Source organism: Juglans microcarpa x Juglans regia, chromosome 6D (genome assembly GCF_004785595.1).
Source record: "Juglans microcarpa x Juglans regia isolate MS1-56 chromosome 6D, Jm3101_v1.0, whole genome shotgun sequence".
NCBI classification, from domain to species: domain Eukaryota; kingdom Viridiplantae; phylum Streptophyta; class Magnoliopsida; order Fagales; family Juglandaceae; genus Juglans; species Juglans microcarpa x Juglans regia.
This window is the reverse complement of record NC_054604.1, coordinates 8,593,044-8,617,182: the sequence shown is the minus strand read 5'-3', so window position 1 is coordinate 8,617,182 and position 24,139 is coordinate 8,593,044. Positions and strand designations below refer to the sequence as shown.

At 38.0% G+C, this 24,139-nt stretch overlaps 1 protein-coding gene across 1 annotated transcript in view; it reads left to right on the top strand.

Annotated features, from left to right (window-relative positions):
- Window positions 1–483: 483 nt before the first annotated feature.
- Window positions 484–24,139, top strand: part of LOC121234209 (DExH-box ATP-dependent RNA helicase DExH14) — a 44,643-nt gene continuing 20,987 nt past the window's right edge. The window contains 29 exon segments of the mRNA XM_041130060.1: window positions 484–758; window positions 1,230–1,291; window positions 1,413–1,581; window positions 1,926–2,299; window positions 2,302–2,378; window positions 2,490–2,555; window positions 3,074–3,178; window positions 3,279–3,455; window positions 3,458–3,580; window positions 5,218–5,334; window positions 5,422–5,481; window positions 5,993–6,064; window positions 6,191–6,307; window positions 6,411–6,572; window positions 7,378–7,443; window positions 7,565–7,717; window positions 7,791–7,874; window positions 8,365–8,439; window positions 8,526–8,657; window positions 8,739–8,804; window positions 9,625–9,690; window positions 9,805–9,927; window positions 21,825–21,974; window positions 22,481–22,693; window positions 22,945–23,100; window positions 23,228–23,452; window positions 23,537–23,638; window positions 23,746–23,826; window positions 23,941–24,021. Coding sequence (XP_040985994.1) covers window positions 649–758; window positions 1,230–1,291; window positions 1,413–1,581; window positions 1,926–2,299; window positions 2,302–2,378; window positions 2,490–2,555; window positions 3,074–3,178; window positions 3,279–3,455; window positions 3,458–3,580; window positions 5,218–5,334; window positions 5,422–5,481; window positions 5,993–6,064; window positions 6,191–6,307; window positions 6,411–6,572; window positions 7,378–7,443; window positions 7,565–7,717; window positions 7,791–7,874; window positions 8,365–8,439; window positions 8,526–8,657; window positions 8,739–8,804; window positions 9,625–9,690; window positions 9,805–9,927; window positions 21,825–21,974; window positions 22,481–22,693; window positions 22,945–23,100; window positions 23,228–23,452; window positions 23,537–23,638; window positions 23,746–23,826; window positions 23,941–24,021 — 3,564 coding nt within the window. The 5' untranslated portion in view covers window positions 484–648.

Genomic DNA, 24,139 nt, shown 5'->3' with positions numbered 1-24,139 from the left:
TTCAAATTTCAAAACAATTTTTCTAAATTCTCACACAAAATATAATAAACAATTTAACTTTCATATTTGAAGATTTAAAATATTATGTTTTAATATTATTATTATTTTGAGATGTGAAAAATTTGAATTGTTTATTATATTTTATTAAAGATTTGAAAAATGTGTAATAATGAGATGAGATGATAATTTTGTATTTTGTCTTGTGTCCTAAATTAGTTAATGAGATGCCGTTTAGATAGTGAGTTGAAATGAGATGAAAGTTAAAAATTAAATAAAATATTATTAAAATATTATTTTTATTTTAAAATTTAAAAAAATTAAATTATTTATTATATTTTATATAAAAATTAAAAATATTATAATAATGAGATGAGATTACGTTAAACACTTTCGTTGTTCAAACCGGTCGTAAATCTGCCTCGCTGTTAATGGTGTGAGCGCATGCCACGAGTGTATTGGGTCTCTATATATTTCACTTCGCTTGCAGCCCAAGAACAAGCATCAGACCGCCAACTTGTTCAACCGCTCGCTCCGGTCTGGAGTCTTCATTGTCGTCGTCATTGCTCAAAGAGGCTTTTGATATTTCCGACTTTTCGGGATTTTCGACACTGCTGTTGTCATCATCATCATCGACGAAAATCGTCAATAATGTTGGTTCAGCTTCCTCGCTTGACCAACACTCTGAGAGACCCCTTCGACGTCGATCAGGCCTATCTCCAACGGAAATTAATCCTCCAAAACTACAATAGGCCTCGCAAGTAATCATTTTCTCTCATTCGATTCCTCTTATATTTTCTTGTCATTTGCTGAGAAATCTTATTTTTGTATAGGAAATTCGACTCCTGAATCTTAGAACTTTGAATGGTTAGTCGAAATTAGTGGAACATATTAACGGTATGATTTTCGGCGTTGAACTGACAAACAAAAGTTCTCATCTGAAGTGGGGTTGATACAATTTGTCTTAGTTAAACCGACCTTTTTCTTTGGATGATATAATCAAGTTAAGTTAAGGCCCGACATTTAATTATTTTTCCCTTATTAGCAACCAAATCAGAGAAGTGAGCTTTATAAGGATTATGAAATCTGTGATAGGTCCCATTGCTTGTGGCCTTTATAGGATTTATGACATTTGTGCTGGGTCCATTGCAAGCATTTTATTTCCAAATTGCTTTCTTTTCTGCTAAATAATATGGTAATAATTATTTGAATTTTTGAACCGTGTTATTTAGTTCTGCGAGCTCACTTGATGAGTCAGAGCTTGCCCGGAAGATTGTACACCGGTGGGAAGAAGGTACTCTAATGTTGTACCTGCTTACTATATTGTAATTATGCACTAAAAACACACACGCACACACTCTTGTTTCATGGAACTTGTCTTACTGTTTCTGTGTTAATGGGATTTTGAGGTGCAGCCTCTTTTGAAGTTCGACAAGCATACAAGCAGTTTATTGCGGCAGTAGTGGAGTTGATTGATGGTGAAATGCCCTCAGAAGAGTTTCACGAGGTGGCAGTTGCCGTATACCGTCTTTTTGGCATGCCAGTGGAGGAGGACAGTGTTGATAGAAACATTGCCGAGAAGAAGTAAAAATTTGCTCTTCCAATGTTTATGTTATTTCTGTTAATATGGAAGATAAAATGACCGAGGAATTGAATTTTGCTATTTCCTAGGCTGCATCTTTTTTCTAACTTATGATATTCATGAATTGTATTAGCGAGAAATTCTGCATTAATAAGATAAAAATGTGTAATATATTGGTGACATGATAGCCTAAAAACCAAAATTAGAAAAACCATATATGACTTACCAAATACAGACACTGTGGTGCTTGAATAACGTCACTCTCTTGGTTCATCTGTTAAATGTAGATGAGTGTGTAATTTGAACTTACAAATACGTTATTGAACTTAGTGCTACTGATATGCAGGTTAGAATTGCAAAAACTTCTTGGTCACATGGTTACTGATGCTAATCTGGAGAGAGTTGCCTCTGTATCTCAAAATCTTTTTGGGTTGGTATCAACTGACCATGGGTCTCTACATGATTTGGAGACGCATGTAAATGGGAGTTCTAATGATTTAGAATTTGGTGCTGACCTTATTTTTCAAGCACCAACAAGGTTTCTGTTGGATGTTTCTTTGGAGGATGGAGAATTACCGGGTGAGGAAAGCTTTGCTCCTTATTCTTCGTTTCATGAAGGCTGGTTTGAACATGATGACTCTCAACATAATCCTTGTGCTTCTAATGGGGGAAACTTTAATTTGAGTTGGTTAAGAGATGCATGCGATCGGATAGTTAAGGATGTACCTCACAGCTTTCCAGGGATGAACTAGCGATGGCAATTTGTCGGGTTCTTGATTCAGACAACCTGGTGAGAGAGGTATGGGTAGGCTTTTTTGTTCATGTTTTACAAGTGTTGCTATTGAGCATGTATTTCATGACAACTAAGTTCCTGGTCATTTAAAAATATATTTTTTAATTGTTTTGGAAGATTGCTGGTGATTTGTTGGATCTTGTTGGTGATGGTGCATTTGAGACTGTTGAAGACGTTTTGTCGGTAAGCCTGTGAACTTTTCTTGGTGTCTTTATGAATTTAAACCCCCCCCCCCCCCCCCCCCCCCCCCCCCCAAAATAAAAAGAAGAAATAGTTTATTGATTTAGTTGCCTTTGGAGCCTTCTTCCAAACTTGCCAACTGGTGTTTGTAAAAGTAAATTACTTTCTATGCTCCTTCCCAGATGTGATGTATGATCTATTTTTGAGGAATAAGAACTCTTTGGGTTTAAATGTCTTGCTTTTGAAAGGCATTGCTTAAATTTCTTTATTAGAACTGTGCAACAAGTTTTGTGCTGTCTTGTTAACACCTTCAAGCATCACGGTAGACTAGTTTATTCTTTAAAAGGAGGCTTGTTGGACCTATTGGGTTGAAATTTAATTTAATAAAGACTACGTACTACTTTTCCACATTGTCCTAATGTGACAGTTTTGAACATTATATTGTCTATTGTTGCAGTAGTCTAATCTGAGAATTTTCTGAATATGGATGAAGATTCCTTTCCTTTTTTCAATTTCTGCAGCACCGAAAGGAACTTGTTGATGCTATCCATCATGGATTTCTGGTACTGAAATCTGAAAAAACGGCTTCAAATGCTCAATCACGTATGCCGAGTTATGGTACTCAGGTATCATCTGTCTTTTGTGTGAAAAATTTTTCTTACTAACTTATAATTCATTAAAATTTTAGATTCTTCATCAAGTTGTCTCTTGCCAATCCTGTTTTAGGTTACAGTTCAAACAGAGTCAGAAAAGCAAATTGATAAACTTCGGCGCAAGGAGGAAAAAAGACATAGAAGAGGAACAGAATATGGAGCTGAGAATGACTTGTCTGCTGCTGATTTTTCTTCTTTACTTCAAGCGAGTGAAACAAAAAATCTTCTTGATGATCTGGTTGGATCTGGCCCAGGGCCCAGTCCCTAGCGGTTACTGCTCTCCCTCAAGGAACCATCAGGAAGCATTATAAGGGATATGAGGAGGTCATTATCCCCCCAACACCAACCGCTCAAATGAAACCTGGAGAGAGACTGGTACCCCCCCCCCTCCTCTCTCACTCTTCCCTCCCTCAGTGTTTGTGATATAGATTCATATTGGTCATGATAAATTATCACTCGTATTCTATTGATTGATTGTTCACCTGTTGCGCTTAAGATTGACAACTTTGAGATTTGTGGATTGTTTAGTGTGCAAGATCACAGGGAAAAGAAAAAACATACGACTTATGTCACAACGGAGGATATGATCATATGTGGCTAATGAGTTATTTGTGTAGCAGATTACTGAGAGTTGGACTTATAAAAAGGAAAAATTTCTGAGATTTGAACAAAACTTGTATGTTAAAATATGGCGTCTAAAATCCCCCCCTAATGCCGTTCTGTATGGTATTTTCACCTCTCCCTGTGTCTCTCCCTGCCCCTCCCCATCCTTTTGAGTGCTTCAATGATTTTGAGATTCTGGATTTCTAGTTGGTTGCAAACAGATCACAGGGAAAAGAAAAAACATACAATGACTTATGTCACAACGGAGGATATGATCATATGTGGCTAATGAGTTATTTGTGTAGCAGATTACTGAGAGTTGGACTTATAAAAAGGAAAAATTTCTGAGATTTGGAACAAAACTTGTATGTTAAAATATGGCGTCTAAAATCCCCCCCTAATGCCATTCTGTATGGTATTTTCACCTCTCCCTGTGTCTCTCCCTGCCCCTCCCCATCCTTTTGAGTGCTTCAATGATTTTGAGATTCTGGATTTCTAGTCGATGCGTTTGCAACCACGTGCACTTGAGTTAATGTAATGATATGTGAGATGTAAAAGTTTTGTTATTGATTTGTGACGTTGAAAATAAATATAGGCTTGCCACTATGTACTAGGCGGTTTGATAGTTATGATAAAACACGCCAATCATTTAATGTTCTGTGCAAGACTGTAGCCTCCTATATATTTCTGACTTTTGTACTAGTTGTGCATTATATTTTCCATGTGGATGGGTGCTTGCAAAAGCATGCTAGGGGAGGTATTATCAGAGGTTACAATGAAATCTTTATACGCTCTAGATAGTCATTATGTTGGATGATTCTTAAAGATTCAGAATCTTGACCAACGCCAAGTGGTATCAGTGTTAGTACCCTTTTATTTTGAGCATCATATTTCAATTTCCCTATGAATATGCAGATTATGTTACTTATAAAAAAAAAAAATATGCAGATTATGTGGTACGGGTTGGCACCAAGAAGTGAAGTCTACAGAAAAAATTACTGTGCAGTGTTTGCATCAATTAATCAAAATAAAAAGAAACCAGCTGTTGCCATTTCCCAGATTACTAAAATATTCTGTTCTAACTTGCTTCACAATATATAGAAACTTACCCTTGTCTTTTATCTTTGACACTAGCTTGAAGTTAAATGATAATTTAGTCTATTCGTCATTCATAAGCTTTTAGATAGTAATCTCTTTGGAAAACTTAATGTCTTTGCAGCCTTTGATGATTATATGATCATATCTCTTTGTTACATGGAAATTTTGCCAAACTAGATTTGACTTGCCTATGATTTCTGTATCAAATTGTACCATTAATTAGTATTGCTTGGTTAATTAATGATTTTAGGAGTCAATTGTTCATATTGGTCCTTATTACTTTTTTCTTTTCAAACTATTGTTGTTGTCAGATTGAGATAAAGGAGTTAGATGACTTTGCTCAAGCTGCTTTTCGTGGCTACAAATCTCTGAACCGCATTCAGAGTCGGATATTTCAAACAGTTTATCACACTAATGAGAATATACTAGTGAGTTGTCTGTTTTTAAATATGAGGATATCATTGAAGTAAAAGTTTTGCTTTTAATATTTCTGAAGTGTTTTTGTACATTTGCAGGTTTGTGCTCCGACAGGAGCTGGCAAAACAAATATTGCTATGATTTCTATTCTCCATGAGGTGCGCAATCACTTAGCCGTACCTTGGTTCCTCTGTTATTTTGGGGTTTAAATTTTCTTCTTATTCTATAAATTTTGAGGTGGAAGTGAAAAATTTCACAATTTGGTTCTGTGAGAATGTGAATCCCTTGAGCACGATGTGCATTTAAATTTTCCATATGGAAGAGGTTATATGATGTTGAAGGACCTGGAGAGATTATTACATCCGATATTGTATGGACATCTCCTCTGTTGTTTATTTTCTTTATTGATATACAAATAGCTTTGCTAATTCATATGCATATATAGGTTCTATGCATTCTCTCTCTCTGAATCTTACTGGATCAAACAAGAATGGAATTAATATATTTATCGATAAAAAAATGATATTCACTGTACTTTTAGTTGTGATAACATTTTCAAACTGCAATTTAACCTGATTGTGCAACTTGAATTAAGAAAATGATACTGGCAGTGCTTGTTATTGGTTCTGATATTAAGATGTATGAGGTGAGTGATATGTCTTATGGCAGATTGGACAGCACTTCAAGGATGGTTACTTGCATAAAGATGAGTTTAAGATAGTTTATGTTGCTCCCATGAAGGTAAAACTAACAAATACTCTATCCCTTTTTTATTTTTTGTGTTATATACTCCATGTATTTGAGGCGTGGGAGTAGGCAACATCAGCAATGCAATTGATATGATATTTCTGGTAATGACCTGTCTAGGCATTAGCTGCGGAGGTAACATCAACATTTAGCCATCGCTTATCTCCTTTGAACATGACTGTGAGAGAACTTACTGGAGACATGCAACTTTCTAAGAATGAACTTGAAGAAACTCAGGTTGACTCTTTTATTTTATTTTATTTAAATTAGACATTCTTGGTTGCTATGGCAATATCTATGGAGGAAGCTGTGGCTAATTTTCTTAGTGCTTGTCAATCAGATGATAGTGACAACACCTGAGAAATGGGATGTCATTACCCGCAAGAGCAGTGACATGTCACTTTCAATGCTGGTGAAGCTCTTAATTATTGATGAAGTGCATCTCTTGAATGACGATAGAGGCCCTGTAATAGAGGCACTTGTTGCTCGGACCCTCCGTCAGGTAAAGATTTAGTGGATCATCATTTCTTCTTATGAAATTTATACTTTAATCATCATAAGATAATTGGTATTTTCAATTGCGACTATGCTTGTGAAGTTGGCTGAATTCTGTCACTTGTTCTTACTCTTAGTTTTCAGCTTTTGATGTCTGTCTGACATTAAATTATAATCTTTATGACCCTATCCTACAGGTACAACACTTGAATCAAAAGAGGACCTCTCCTTTAACCAGTGTTGCTTATGCTAGCTTAGAAAGTTCAGATTTTGTTTGTGTATTAGGACAATTTGATTAAACATTATATCCTTCTTTCCTTTCCTTTCGTTTTCGTTTGTTGGTTATCCAGTTTGCTCCTGCAGACAGGCATGGCTCTATTTGTTTTTTTTCGTTTGTTTTTCTTTTCTGTTGTTCCAAATTGGCTTTTCACTCTGCTGGTCTTGAGTATGTAGGTTTAAGTGATGACAATTTGGGTTTGAGTTTTTTATTATAAAAAAATGAGGCATAAAGAATATAATTGGGACTCCTTATTAATGATGGGTAGCCTTCATGGTGGCTAATTTTGGTTATTAAATTACTTACCAAAATTTTATTGTTATTAAATCATTAATGATTTTTTGGGGTACTACTTGGCTATTGTTAGTGTGTCCTAGGGTTTTCGCAATTGGGGTGCTATTGTATGTAGATTGTTATGTTGATGTTACCGAAGTGTTTGTTTGGGCCATTGATACTTTAGCATTGCATCTGTTGTAGCCAATGGATAAGTGGTTGTACAATGTACTTCATTGTAATTCTTTTCTTTCTTTTACAGGTGGAGTCAACACAAACAATGATACGCATCGTGGGGCTTTCGGCCACTCTACCTAATTATTTGGAGGTATTTTTGGCCATATTGTTGCTTATAATTACCTTCTCATTATTCTCTAGATGCCAAATTTGAAGCCTCTTTTGCATTTCAACTTTTAATGTGAATTCCATCTATTTCATGAACACCTAAGGTCGCGCAATTTTTGAGAGTGAATCCAGAGATGGGACTCTTCTTCTTTGATTCTAGCTATCGTCCTGTTCCTCTTGCTCAACAGTATATTGGAATTAGTGAGCAGAACTTTGCAGCTCGCAATGAATTGTTGAATGAAATATGCTATAAAAAGGTTTCTGCTTTCCACATTGGCTCACATGCATGTAATTTGCTGGAGTGGCAATTAAAAGCTCTTTGTGTGCCAGGTGGTTGATTCATTAAGGCAAGGTCATCAGGCAATGGTGTTTGTTCATTCACGAAAGGACACTGCAAAAACAGCCCAGAAATTGGTATATTCTCCTACTTTCGATCAGAATGTAAATAGTTTGGATGTGTTATTTGCCTTGAAATCCTTGAGTACTAGTTCGAATTAGTTATCATCCAAAAATGTGGCTTATTATTCAATGAAGCTTTGGATGGTTGTGAAAGCTATTGAATCAGCTATAGCAATATAGCGTTATGCACCTTTTCAACTCGTAACAACTGTTCAGTTCATGGATATATGTTACTAAATCTTCTTATTCGCCTGGGATTTTGTTTTGGTATATAAAGCTGATGTTAATGTTACCTTTTGCCCAAAAGAAAAAAGAGATGCATTCTGAAATGCATGACATCTTGTTGATTTTGGGAAATGGCAATGTATATGATTATGGGTGGGTGTTATGCATGTCTATTAGTGGGCAATCTTATTTGAATCTTATCAGTTCACACTTTGCTTTCACTGATTCTTATCAGTGCATGCTTTGGTTTCACTAATATTATTTAGGGCATGTTAAACAGGTTGAACTTGGCCGAAAATATGATGATCTGGAGGTCTTCAAGAATGATACACATCCACAATTTAACTTAATAAAGGCAAGGAACTAAAAGCTTCATTTTTATTCTGTTCTTCATGATTATGTCACTCCTTTTATTCATTGATATCACTTTACTGTTTTCAGAGGGAAGTTGTTAAGTCCAGAAATAAAGATCTTGTTGAGCTTTTTGAATATGGAATTGGTGTTCATCATGCTGGGATGCTTCGTGCAGATAGAGGTCTTACTGAGCGTCTTTTCTCTGATGGACTCTTGAAGGTTAAACTCATTCAATTTTCAGTCTTAGCTTGGTACTTTTGGATTTTGCTGAGGTTTTTGTGCATTAATCTGCTTCTTTAGGTACTGGTTTGCACAGCAACATTGGCATGGGGTGTAAATCTGCCGGCTCACACTGTTGTGATTAAGGTTTGTGCTTTTAATATTATTTACTGTATATGCTTGAATAACTGCAAATTATAGAGTTGTCAAACTCCATAACCTAAGATATTTTATAATGGACTAGTGGGGTAATATCTTAAATTATCCTCAAATCAAATTCTTTGCTTCTAAATCTCTCTATTTTATGCTTCTAAATCTCTCTAGTGAGGTCAAACATAATACCTTCACTTCTTTGACAGTTGACTTGTTTATAGAATCTCTTGTACCTTTTCTTTAAACAATAGATAGTTGGTAGTGGTTGTAGTCATTTTTAACCCTCATCTGCCAAAAGGTTTAGATGGATGCTGTAATGTAACTTTTTCTTTTTGAGTACACTTTTTTAAAACTTTGACTTGCTGCTTGTAGTAAGCAAATGATCTACTGTCTGGTGGGGTGGTGACACCAAAATTTACACTTGCCAGTCATGGTTGGTTGTTTGCTACCAAGACAATCTGTTTTCGGTCTTCTTTTTTATTTAGCCGATCTGAACAAGAGGGCCTTTCTGCATGGCCTTATTAATTGATAGCTTGAATCAAAAGTTGGAATGTCAATAGCAATATCATAGCCAGAATCTGTGCATCTGTGTTGTTCGCTCAGTTAAGTGCTCTGCTTTCTTCATGTTTACAGTTTGATTGCAGAAATATTGTGTGTACTCATGACTCATGATTGTTATGTGCTCTGCTTTATTATTGGTTGCAACCTGATTGCATCATTATTGTAGTGATGAATATATTAGCTTTTGTAGTGCAGTAAGTCTCTTATAGCCTTTCCACTTACATTTTTTTTTTCCTGCATGGTCATCCTTCAGGGTACACAATTATATGATCCAAAGGCTGGTGGGTGGCGAGACCTAGGCATGCTTGATGTTATGCAGGCAAGACCTTAAGATTTCCTCTTACAAATACGTTAGAAGTTGATTTACTAGATACCTGTACTTTTTATTCACTGTCCAGCTGTTTTTTCTGTTCACATTCATGCCTCTATTTAGATCTTTGGAAGGGCTGGTAGACCTCAGTTTGACAAAAGTGGTGAAGGTATAATAATCACGTCTCACGAGAAATTAGCCTACTATCTGCGATTGCTGACGAGTCAACTCCCCATTGAAAGTCAGGTACTTGTATATGGCATTTGGTTGATTGTGGGAACTTGAAATATTTTGTTTGAGATGTATGTTTTGTGTTTCTAATGTGCATTTGACGTGGTCAACAGAGAAAGAATTAGCTCTAAAACCATATCCCAAGGCCCTGATCAAATTCAAAGTCTATCCTAGGGTGCGTAGAATATGGATGCATTATGTTATTCAAAAGTCTATCCTTGTTTTTTTTTTTTCCTGCTATTACAGATAGTTTTTAGTTGATGTGTCCATTTTCTCTCCGTACAACCAAAATCAGACGATGAAAAATGACAGTATTTTTTTCTCCGATGATGCTTGGTGATCTGTGACGGCGGGATTACGGTTGAGTATCGTGGTACTTGGTGTGCTTAGGATGGGATTTACAAAAGATTTAGTGATAGAGTCAAAAGTTTTTTCATTAGAGAAGGATGGCAACTTCTTGCTTATTACAAAGAGAAGTTGGAAGGTGATGAATAGGCTGACATTGGGGTCATCCTCGGTGCGGTGGTTGGCTAAAGCATTGGAGGATTGTTTGGAGGGAGAAAAGAAAGATTTTTACATGACGGTTAGGGAGAGCAATCGTAGCTTCATAGCGCAGTGGTGCTCGAATGCTCGAAGCCGATACATGGCATTGGTGGAATATGGTGGTGGTGGCAGGCGTAGTTTTATTTTTGTACTTGAAGAGAAGGAAGGCAATGGATGGAGGAGGATGGGGGAGGAGGCACTGTGGGAGTTTGTAGACGAAGGGAGAAGCAACTACAGAGGAGCACTGATTAGACCATCAGCGGTGGTGTTTTAGTTGCAAAAACTTTCTTACAGGGAGGCTCTAGCACCTCTGCACGAAACTAGAAAAGGGGAAGGTGGCAGCATGGAAGCTCAGAGGGGTGTCTACGCAAGAAAGGGCAATGGGCACGATATTGGTAGAGCTCCTCGTATTGCACAGTGGAAGGGGTGGCGGTGACAGGCCTGTTGTTGGCTTGGTAGAGGGAGACGTACTTGGTACATTGCTAGACGTGAAGACATAGCTGGGGATGCTGGATAAAGTAGAATGGATGATACGGTGCATAGAGTTTAAAGGAGTATCGGTTGAGAGCTTGGAAATAAGTGGGCTTGGTTTAGGCTTGGGTGGGGAGGAAGCTGGAGCTAAAGGGGCGTGGGCCCAGATGGTGCAGGACCCAGCAGTGTTGTGGTGAGTCAAGGCACCTCGTGTGGACCCAGCAAGGTGGGCCATCCTGTTGGGCCTCAGCCCGTGGGAAACAACAGGGGAACTGAGAGGCATGAGACCCAGCCCATATGGAGAATCTGAAAAGGGGAGTGAGCCTCAACCCCTTACCAGCGGGAGCCTCGCAGACTCGTCAGAGAGGTTTGCGGGAGCATCACGACCAATCGAGTTCCAACTGCTAACAAGGGCCCAGAGGGCGATGACGATGGTAGTGGAGCCGACGACAGTAGTTTTAGAACGGGATCTGGACCTTTCTCCACCACAGTGCATCGAATCTCTGGCGTATCCTGGCCAGACAGCGCCAACGAACAGTAAGGAGGTTATATCTCCTCTGGCAGTGGCTCTAAAATAGCTTGAGGTTCTATCTCCTCCGACGGAGGCTCTGCAGCAGCTGGAACAATATAATGAGACACGAGAAGTAGGGGAATCTCTTGCTGATGCTTAGTCTGATGCTCTCTCCCTCTTTGGCAGTGACGAGGAAAATGTTCATGGGCTCGCAAAAATGAGTATTCCGACGCATGGAGCCTCGAATTGGGAATGTAGGAATCTCTTCACAAAGGGGGTGATGGGGATGCCAGTGGTATCGCAATGGGTTCTAGAGAGGGGAGCCCATACCCCTGAACTGTATGTTACCCAACAAGGCTAGTGTGTCTAATTGGGTTTTACTTAAGGTGAAGGAAATTGAACATTGTGTGGGGATGGATTGTGAGGGCTTCGAGGAACAATTTATGGATTTACTTACTGCCATTGAAGTGGGTCATACTCAGCTTAAGAAATCTGGGTCTGAAAAACTGAGGGAGCTAAAGAGACTTTCGTGGTCTTTGAATTGTGAGGGTAGCTCAAGTCGAGATAGATCCAAAGGGAAGGGGATAGTATTTCCTATATGAAGCCCAAAATTATATCTTGGAATATCCACGAGCTTAACAAGGCAAGCAAGCGTCTTTGTATAAAAAATTTGCTTCGTAAGTGGAAGACGGACATAGTATGCTTACAAGAAACCAAGCTGAAATTTATTCCAAGAAGAATAGTGCGAAGCATTTGGAGCTGTCGATATGTGGATTGGGCGTATCTTGCATTGAATTGGGCTTCGGGAGGAGTATTAGTGATGTGGGATAGAAGGGTGGTGGAAAAAATAGAAGACTTCATAGGGGAGTATACAGTGGCATGTTCCTTTAAGAGTGTGGAAGATAATTTCTTGTGGGCTTTTGCACGTATCTATGGGCCGAACTCAGACAGTACCAAAAGATTATTATGGAAAGAATTAGCGGGAGTATAGCTGGTGGAAACTTCCTTGGTGCATAGATAGTGATTTTAATTTTACAAGGTTCCCAAGTGAACGTTCTGGAGACAGTAGGCTGCGTCCAACAATGATAGAATTCTCAGAGTATATTTTCGACTAGAATCTAGTGGACCTTCCTCTCATAGGGGGTACTTTCACATGGTCTAATACTCAGACGTGGTCCCGATTAGATAGATTTTTAGTCTCACCAGAATTGGAAAATGCATTATCCGGATGTTTGCCAAAAGAGATTGCCTCGCATTTGTTCGTCCCATTTTCCCATCTTGCTAGATTGTGGTGGTATCCAAAGTGGGCGTCGATATTTTAAGTTCAAAAACATGTGGTTGAAAACTGAAGGCTTTGTGGATAGAGTAAGGCAATGGTGGTCCTCATATCAGTTTCAGGGCACCCCCAGTCTCATTCTTGCAGGTAAACTAAAAGCTCTAAATAATGATTTAAAGTTTTGGAATACTCAATCCTTTGGAGAATGTAGGGCAACGCAAGAAAACCTTGTTGGAGGAGTTACAGGAGTTAGAGAGGATACACGAGGAAATGGTTCTTTCTCCAGAAGAGATATCTTGAAAGGCAAAGTTGGTTTCGGAATTAGAGAGGGTAATCTCTCTAGAGGAGATCTCATGATGCCAAAAATCAAGAGCCTTGTGGTTGAAAGAAGGGGACCGAAGTTTGAAGTTCTTTCATAGAGTAGCTAATTCTCATAGGAGAACCAATACCATTGAGATGCTAAATATTGATGGTGTGGATTGTATGGAAGCTCTCGTGATTGGGGAACGTTACTAATTTTTTTGAACATTTACTTACAGAGCAAGTGGGGTGGAGGCCAAAGCTTGATGAACTAGGTTTTGAGTCTATTGAGCTGCATAATGCCTCTTGGTTAGAGAGGACTTTTGAGAAGGCGGAGGTTTATGGTGTAGTAAGAAAAATGATCAAAGACAGCACCCAGTCCGGACGGTTTTTCTATGGGATTCTTTCAAACATGTTGGGAGGTAGTGAATGAGGAACTAATGAAGGTGTTCCATGAACTATTCTCTTCTGGAAAATTTGAGAAAATGCTAAATGCCACGTTTATTGCATTGATTCCTAAGAAGATTGGGGCATCGGAGGTAAATGATTTTAGGCCCATTAGCCTTGTCAATGGGGTATACAAGATCATCTCCCAGGTGCTTGCAAATCACTTAGGGGAGGTCTTGGGGAAGATCATTACGAAACCACAAAATGCATTTGTAAGGGGCAGACAAATTCTAGACTCAGTTTTTATCGCCAATGAATGTTTGGATATTAGATTAAAATCTGGCATTACAGGGATCCTATGTAAGTTGGATATGGAGAAGGCCTATGATCATGTAAACTGGGACTTCGTACTTTACTTACTAGGGAGGTGTGGATTTGGGGAGAGATAATGTTCATGAATCAGATGGCGCATTTCAACGGCGAGATTTTCAGTTTTGATAAATGGCAGTCCAGTTAATTTCTTTAGCAGTTCTGAGGCCTAAGACAAGGGAATCCGTTGTCCCCACTCCTCTTTGTCATTAGTATGGAAGTGCCTAGCAGGATGATATCGGCTTTGGTCATGAATGGCTGTGGCTGGCTTCTCGATTGGTGATCCCAATAGGGGTTTTATTAACATTTCTCACTTATTGTTTGCAGATGACACACTAGTAATTTGTGAGGCAGACCAAAACCAGCTACGGGCATTGAAGGCATTTCTACTCTGTTTTGAAGTAGCGTCCGGTTTGAGAGTGGACTTTGATAAATCAGAGTTAGTGCCAGTCGGAAGGGTTAACAACATTTGGCAATTGGCTAGCACGCTTGGATGTAAGGTTTCCTCTCTTCCCATGAATTACCTTGGACTTCCATTGGGAGCTGCCTCAAGGGCTATATCAATTTGGGATACAGTGATCGAGAAGATAGAACAAAGATTGGCTGGGTGGAAGAGGTTGTACTTGTCAAAAGGTGGCTGGATTACCTTAATTAAAAGTACTCTTTCTAATTTACCAACATATTTTTTTTGTCTCTATTCCTTATTCTAGCTAACGTGGCGGCCCAGATTGAAAAACTTCACCGTAATTTCTTATGAAGTGGTGTGGGGGATGAATTCAAATTCCATCTAGTCAATTGGGATAAGGTATGCACTCCAATCTCCTCTGGTAGGTTGGGAATTAGAAATATGAAAATTTTCAATCGAGCCTTACTTGGAAAATGGTTATGAGGATATAATATGGAACCGAACGGCCTATGGAAGTCGGTGGTTGATTGCAAATATGGAAGTCTTTTTTTTTTTGGGAGGGGGGGGGGGTGGTGTACTAGAGGGGTGAGTGGGGCTTATGGAGTGGGAGTTTGGAAGCACATCAAATGAGGGTGGGGGGTTTTTACTCGCCACACTAAACTTGTGCTGGGAGCTGGCTCTAGAATAAAATTTTGGAGCGATATATGGTGTGGAAATAATGTCCTAAAGGACTCATTTCTTTCAGTTTTTTGGGTTGCAGGTGACCAAGAAGCTTCAATGGTGGATCTCATGGTGTTTTTAGGGGATCAAGTCCAATGGAACATCACTTTCAGTAGGGCGGCACAAGATTGGGAAGTTAGCATCTTCGAGGACTTTTTTAGCCTATTGTACTCCACGAAACGGAATAGACAATTAGTTGACACATTGTGGTGGGTACCTGCAGGTAAAGACATATTCTCAGTTCGATTCTTCTACAAGTCCCTCACACACTCATCGAATAATCAATTTCCATGGAGAAGGATTTGGTGGAATAAAATGCCTCCTAAAGCGGCATTCTTTATTTGGACAGCTTCTTTGGATAAGATTTTGACAACAGATAATCTGAGAAAGCGTAAGGTGATTATACTAGATTGGTGTTGCATGTGCAAGAAATCCGGCGAGACTGTGGATCATCTCTTACTACATTGTGAGGCTGCTAGAGCGTTGTGGAATGAGTGTTTGGCCGAGTAGAGGTAGCTTGGGTTATGCCCGCCACAGTGGTTGACTTTTTGGCCAGCTGGGCACATCTAGGAGGAATTCCACAAATCAAAATTGTGTGGAAGATGGTACCTATCTGTATTATGTGGTGCTTGTGGCAGGAGCGTAACGACCGGACATTTGAAGATAAGGAGTGGTCAATAGAGGAACTTAGATCTTTCTTTTTTAGAACTTTATGCCTATGGGCCATAACCATAAACTTTAATGGTCTAGATTTTCATGATTTTCTTGTTTCCGTTGCTTCGACCTAGATAGGTCTTATCTCTTGTATACCTTCTTGTGTACTTGGGGCTATGCCTATCATCAATACAATCGTTTACTTATATAAAAAAAAAGATTAAGCGCAGGTTGGCAAGTTGGAAGAGGATGTATATGTTGAAAAGTGGTAGACTCACCTTAATTAAGGGCACTCTTTCTAATTTGCATGAATATTTCTCATCCTTGTTTCCAAAACCCTCTGGTGTGGCTAATCATACTGAGAAGTTCCAATGCTACTTTTTGTGGGGTGGATAGGTTAAGAGTTCAAAATTTACCCACTTAATTTGGATAGGGATTGAAATCTCAAAACTTGCTTGTGTTCATCACAACTATGGAAGTGGTTGTGGCAAAATCAATAAGAGAGGGAGTCTTTGTAGAAATTTTAATAGATTTTAAGTTTGGTGGTGTTTGGGGTGTGGTGCTCAAATGAGGTACATGGACCGTATAGGGTGGGGTTTTGGAAAAATATCAAATGGCGTATTCTTTAGGCACACTAGACTTGAGGTGGGTGCAAAGATAGGGCCTCCAGGGAAGCTTTCTCAATAGTTTATAGGATTGCACATTAGCAAGAGGTTTCAGTGGCCTATTTATTGGAAGTCTTCGGTGGCTCTTCACATGGAATATCAATTTCCTCATTTAGGCTTAGGATTAGGAGGTTGGTGCTCTCAAAGAATTCTTCAATTTATTGTACTCTATTGGATTAAGCGCTGGAGCTATAGACAAGATTCTTTGGAGCCCTTCAAAGAAAGGGAAGTTCACTATATGTTCATTCTGTGAGGTCTTCACTACTCAAGGGAGCATTCACTTTCCTTGGAGAAGCATGTGGAGAAGTAAGGCACCACTAAAAGCTGCTTTGCCTAGACGATGTTCCTTGGGAAGATTGTTGCAATGGAAAACCAAAGGAAGTGGCGAATATTATGGTTGATTGGTGTTATATTTTTTACAATAGAGCATAATTGATAGATCGTCTGCTACTTCATTGCAAGGTTGCTAGAGGCCTGTGGAACGAGCTCTTTGGTAGAATGGTGTTAGTTTGGGTTATGCTTAGAAGGTTTGTAGACCTTTGTGGAAGTTGGAGAGGTTTATATGGAAATCCACAAATTTTAGCAGTGTAGAAGACGACTATCATATGCTTGTTGTGTTGTATTTAGAGGGAAAATAATGATTGAAATCTTGAATATCATGAATGGACAATGGGTGAACTTAGACGTCTCTTCTTCAATACTTTGTTCCTTTAGGTGATAGATGGGGATTAAGGCTATGTTTGGGCACTTAGATGATCTCATCTCAAAAATTTTCATAATTTCCTTTCCATACATTATTCAAACACAAAACACTTTTTCAATTTCAAATTTTCAATTTTTTCATCTAATAATTACCTAATCATTACAACTTTCCCAAACTTCCAAACAAAACACAAAAAACAATAAAACTTTTTCAAATTTCAAAACAAAAATAATATTAAAAAATTATATTCGAACAATATTTTAATTTTATAATATTTTTATTCAACTTTTTCTCTCTCCTTTCCCAAAAACTAATAAAACATCTTAACTCAAACTATTTCACTATTATTCACAAATTATTTTACTACTATTCTCAAGATTCTCATCTCATCTCATTACCAAAGCATGCCCTTTTCCATGATTTACTTGTATCTACTTATATTTCTTAATTAGGTGTTTTCTCTTGTATGCATTCTATGTAGTCAATTTCCTATTGTTCTTATTAATGAAATTTTTTAAAACTTAAAAAGGAATAGTTGAAAGTCTAATGGATAAAACTTTTGGGACACATTTATGCAAACTTCAAACATATAATTTCCTGTTACAGTACATTATTTTGTTATGGTTCATAGTCCTTATAAGGAAAAGCGTTTTTTGAGTTTGAAGTAGTGGGGATTATGATCATTCATTGTGATACCCATAGTGACTTATGAGTGTAGGTGGTGTATGAGATTCAACATTGCTTGGGAGGGAGATTGTGATACCATATTGATTGATGAGTGTAGGTGGTGTATGTGATCCCCTAATGCTTTGGCGGGAGAAGTTCTTGCTCTTTATAAGGGCTTGAGACTCCAATTGTACCATTGACTAATCCTTTTGGAGTAGGTTCTATACGTGGCTTGGGCCTCCCTTGGGCCGTTACATTCATATCACCAAAAGAAGTTTTTTTTTTTTTTTTTTTTTTTTGGGGGGGGGGGTTGCCAATCAATGTCATTGGGGAAGATGTATATCGTGGCTATACCAAAGTCGTTCTCTTTCCCTATTCATCCTGATCCTTGTTCTTGGTCTCTATGAAAAGTCCATTTGATGGAAAGGAGTCCATGTTCAAGCCTTTTTTTTTTTTTTGGGTAAGAATAAAATAAATAGGAAGAACAATACAAAATCACTAGGGCATACCCCATGCAACAACTGACATCACAGAGAGGCCATGACCAACATCACCTGAGTAGGGAAAAGGAAATGAACAAGAACTACAATCTATAAGAAGTACAAGAAAGATCCCAAGAGCTAAGAAGGCAGCTATTTTCCATGGTGGGATGGAGCCCACGAAGGGAATTTGCAAAGCAAGGTGGTGAAAACTTCTCGAGTGGAAAACATAACATTTCGTGTGCAGCATCACTCGAACACCTTTGGTCGTATTCTAGCTCTTGTAGAGTATTGGTGCAATGCCCCAAGGGAAGACCCAAACTACATCTGAGCCTGTACTCCAAAAGAACTAGTCATAGTACAATTGGAGCTCCATTAGGTCTTTGATGGCTGCAATATTAACTAGGAGCAATCTAGGCAGTAGAAGTAATGAGCAAAGGGAATGCCCTTGGCATTTTGGTCTTAGTGAGAAACCAACGTGGTTTTTTAAAGGAGGTTAAACTTGCTTTAGAAAGAATGGAATTGGGCAGGAAGTGTTATGGGCCAATGGACCTCCAAAAGACCAAGAGTAATGCTACATACAGTCGTGGAGTGCGCAAGTGCCGTGTAGTCGCTTTGAAAAAGAGTGAAGTTCACTATTAAAAAATTAATTTTTTTTCATGTGGATCTCATATTTATTTTTTTTTCAAAGTGATTGCACAGCGCTTGCACACTCACGACTGCAACTATCATTTCTCAAAGACAAAATACCCATCCCATATACTTAGGAAAGCTCCAATGGATGGATTGCCTGTGCCATGGGCTACAACTTACAAGACTTCAATCCATCCTGTCAAGATTTGACTTAGATTTAAGTAAGCTGGATCATGGCAGCATGGGCCCTGCGAGTAGCTTTGGACCTAGAGACTTATTCCATAATGGGCTAGACTCAAGAGCCCAATCAAAGAAGATAAGGGTGAGCACGTAGAGGGGTTTTGCTCATGTGGGATAAGAGCATCACTGAAAAAACTGAGGATATATACATAGTAGCATGCAGCTTAAACATGTTGATGACAATCTTTTTATGGGCTTTTGTAGGTGTTTATCGTCCTAATAATGATTATGATAGACAATTCTTTTGGAATGAGCTGGTGGAACTTACCATGGGTTTGATCGCTATTTTGTCTCATCTTCTCTTTGCTAATGATACCTTGAATTTTTTTGAGGTCTACTCGGATCATCTTTGCACTTGTGTTGTTTGTTCTTGTGCTTTGAATATGTTTTTGGGCTGAGAATTAATCTAGCCAAATCAGAGTTCGACCTTGGTTGGAACAGTTGTTGATGTAGAAGGACTGACGCATCTATTGGATGTAGGGTGTCTTCTATGCCTATGAAGTATTTGGGTCTTCTGTTTGGGGCTTCATTTAGGGTAAAATCTATCTGGGATGACATTATCGAGGAGTTGAAACGTTGTTTGGCTAGGTGAAAATTCTAATTATTGAAGGGTGGATGGATAAATCTGATAGCGAGTTCTCTTTCAAATTTGCCAACTTACTTTTGCCTCTTATCTCCATATCTATTGTGGTAGCCCATTGTCTTGAAAAACTTCCATAGGATTTATTATGGGTATGTTGTTATGGTTTTATGCCATGAATGAGATGAATTGTGGGGAGCTGTAATAAAATAAAATGTAGCAGTATGTGGGTATTCATATGATGTTAGTGGGTCTTTTGAGGTGGGGGTGTGGAAAAACATCATAATACGGTTGGGGGATTTCTCTCATTGTCTTTGGTTTGAGATGGGGATGGGCCTAATATCATATTTCGACACGATGCATGGTGTGCGGCCCAGCCTTTTTAGAATTTCCCACTGCAGGGAACCGTCGGTAGTAGAACTTATGCAGATTGAGAATGGACGCTGATGGAGTGGTACTTTTATTAGAGCAAGCTGAGAGGAGGTGGAGCTGATAAGATATGCTAGATTCTTCCAAAGACGAATCTTTGAGTTAAAGTCTTTATGCCATGTGTTTTCCTTTGGAAGAATATTTGGAGAGAGGCATCATCAAGGGTAACATTCTTTGTTTGGTTGGCAATGCGAAGGAAGATATTAATTGTAGATAACTTGAGAAAGAGGAACTGCGTAGTACTGGACTGGTGTTGTATGTTATTGGCAAGGTGGAGAAAGCATTGGTCATCTTATGCTTTGCTGAAAGGTGGCTTGGGATCTATGGGAATCAATATTTCATACCTTTGGGATTGAATGGATTATGCTCTAGTAGATTTTATGGCTTGTTGGCATACACCCCATTTGGATAGTGAAAGTGTCTTGTCTCATCTTATCATTATAACTTTCCCAAATTCTCACATAAAATATAATAAATAATTCAACTTTTTCAATTCCCAAAACAATAATAATATTAAAAAAAAATATTCTAACAATATTTTATTCAACTTTTATCTCATCTCAAGTCACTATCCAAACGGCACCATAGTCGTGTTAGTAGCCATTGCAATTTAAATGTTTGGAGAGTGGTCCCCTTGTGTTTGATGTGGTGTATTTGGTAGGAAGGCAATGCTTAACTTTGGAAGATTGTGACAGGATAGTGCTAGAATCAAGAATCATTGTGTTCAATGCCCTTTATTTGTGGATGTGGCATGTAATAGTTTCGGTGCTTATAGCTTTCTAGACTTCATGGAGTTGTGTTTCTTTTCTTAATCTGTACAGCTAGGTGTTTCCTATTGTATGCTTCCTTTGTACTTGGGTTGTGCCCCTTTGTTCCTTTGAATAAAATTTACCTTATCAAGGGTTTCTGTTTACTGTGACTCTAAGTCTACAAGGCTTGTTTGTGAAAGTGGGCTCACAGCTAACTTTATGTAAGCATTTTCATTTTTTCTTAGCAAGGGTTGCCGTTTGTATTTGTCTTTTGTTAGCTGGTGGGTAGAATATATAAATGGAAATTTGTAGAAGTTCACAGCAATTAAAACTCATATTGATTGAAGTACTGTAATTGGTCCAAATTTTGTTAATGCTGCAAGTTTTGGTCACTTTAGAGGTAGAATAAATTTTTGGTAGGTTTGTGGAAGTGTACACAGAATTATGGCACTTTATTTTTTGATTGGTATCATATATCAAGAAATACATCCACTGCAATGAAACTTAACTGCATGCCATCCATGTGGGTATAAATTTCCCTGACAGTGCCTGATAAAGAGAAGAGAAAAAAACAAGAAAAGATACGAAAGAAAAAATTGTTTTGTTAAAATTTACTCCTGTGGTTTATTAACTATTAAACAGCTTGTATTAACAATTGGACATTTTTGCTTATATTGTACTTGAATTGGTTGGAAACACAACAACAGCCACTTTGATAGAAATTAGTGGATTGAGAATGCTGTTTATGATTCAAGCGACTGGATTGACACCAAACAAAATATACATGATATAAGAGTAATCTTTATGCTGACTATTATTCAAGTTAACAAGGGTAATTGGACTGGAAAATTCAAATTCCATTCAAACTGTATTTATCATGAGCCCCTATATTTTTCTGAGCTAGTGCAAATTAACAAGTTAAGTACCTGGGTTGTTTGTCAAAGCAGGAATTAAAAAGAGAGATAATATACAGTGTGTTGTGTGGTTTAGGGTCATTGATATAGTGATGCTGCTATTCATGTGTTCTTCCTAAAGTGCAAATCTTTGCTCATCATGCAATAAATGTTGGGATATCTTGTTAGTAATTGGCTTACTTTTCATGTTTCGTGATTTCTCTCTTCATATGTGCAGTTTATTAGCTCCTTGAAAGATAATTTAAACGCAGAAGTAGCGTTGGGTACAGTAACTAATGTTAAGGAAGCTTGCGCATGGCTTGGATATACATATCTTTTTATAAGGATGAGGTTGAATCCTCTGGCATATGGTATTGGATGGGATGAGGTATGGTGTGTCTGTTCATGTAAATCAATATCAATTTATATACACATGTATATTGTATGTATATATAGTTATTTATTCCTGATTGAAATGTGATGTTAAGATCTGATATAGCCTATTTCCTTATAAAGTCTCGTTTGAGAATTAAAGATAGAAACATGTGGTTGAACATTTTTTATCACTGTTTTGGATTCTACTTTTATTTATTTATTTAACTTCCTCCCAACCCCCCCCCCCCCCCCCCAAAAAAAAAAAAAAAAACAAAAAAACAAAAATTAGTCATAGGCTGCATAATTCTTGATTGGTATATTCATGTGGCAGCTTCGTCTTTACAGTTTTTTGCTCTCCCCTCTTTGGCGGAACATCTTGATAATGCATATACTATGAACATTTGTTTAGGAAGTCTTGTCTGACATGTTGCCTTCCCATTTCACTTGTTGAACATATTTTTGGGTTTTTCTTCCTGGTTTTGGTTCTTAAATAAGTTGCTTCTCGACTTGTTTTGGCAGGTTGTCGCAGATCCTTCGTTAAGTTTAAAGCAAAGATCTCTTGTAACAGATGCTGCACGTGCACTTGATAAAGCAAAGATGATGCGCTTTGATGAGAAAAGTGGCAATTTTTACTGTACTGAGCTTGGTCGCATTGCAAGCCACTTTTATATTCAATACTCTAGTGTTGAAACTTACAATGAAATGTTGAGACGCCACATGAATGATAGCGAGGTTGTTTGTTGTGACCTGTTGCATTTGCTACATGTTTCTGTCTGTGTCTTGATGTTCCCTTTTTTGTTACTTTTTACTATACTGTTTAACTTTTATTTAAAGAAAAACATAGAGGCAACCACAATAATATAGTGTACAAGTGTCATTCTCCAATTTTTGCGTGATTATTCTTCTTCTGTTTTGTGGTTGCTTTATTTACTTAAAGAAACATTATCATTCTTGTAAGTGGTACCTATTTGTTGCTGCTGTAGGTAATTGACATGGTGGCCCACTCTTCTGAATTTGAAAACATTGCTGTTCGAGAAGAGGAACAGAATGAGTTAGAGACATTGGTGCGGACATCATGCCCGTTAGAAGTTAAAGGTGGTCCTTCAAATAAGCATGGCAAAATTTCCATTCTCATTCAGGTTACCTTTTTCCTTTTGGTTTTGTTTTGTTTGTTTCTTTTTTTAGGATATTGACAATGTTTGCTAGCTACAAAGTGAAAGAAAAGGAGATATTTAATGAATAATATATTGTTTATTTTATTTGCAGTTGTACATATCTCGAGGCTCAATTGATACCTTCTCATTGGTTTCTGATGCTGCATATATAAGCGCAAGCTTGGCTCGTATTATGAGAGCTTTATTTGAAATTTGTTTGCGAAGAGGCTGGTGTGAGATGTCTTTGTTCATGTTGGAATATTGCAAGGCTGTGGATCGGAAAATTTGGCCCCATCTACATCCCCTTAGACAATTTGAAAAGGATATTTCATCAGAAGTTTGTCCCATAGACCTTTTTCCTACTATCTGCTCAAAACGTTCTTTTGTTGCCTTGTATAGTTATGTTTCTCGGTTGGTCCAGATACTTCGGAAGCTTGAAGAGCGAGGGGCTGACTTGGATCGCCTGCAGGAGATGCAGGAAAAGGACATTGGAGCATTGATTCGTTATGCAAATGGAGGAAAGGTACGCTCATTTTGTGGACTGATGCTCTAATATCTTGAAGCTATTGGATTATATAAGAATTAGATCCTAATTAACCTTCTTTCTTTCTTTTCTTTGTGACATGGCAGTTAGTTAAGCAATGTTTAGGATATTTCCCATGGATTCAGTTATCAGCAACTGTAAGTCCGATCACCAGAACTGTTTTGAAGGTAACTTTATGGAGAATGTTTTTCTTTTTTTCAAACTTTTTGACACCAGAACTTTCCACCTAGTCGTGTGAAATTAAAAGTGTCATTTTTTATGGGATCAATATAAATTCTCAGGTGGATCTCCATATAATGCCAGAGTTTATATGGAAAGATCGTTTCCATGGTGTTACTGAGCGTTGGTGGATTCTGGTTGAGGTGAAGACTCACTCTTTCTTTAATTATAATTTAAGTGAATGACTCCTTAAGATAAGTTACCAAGAAGGTAAAGTGTAAAAGCCTCTCTTTTATGGGCTTGAAAAATATCTTTATAAGG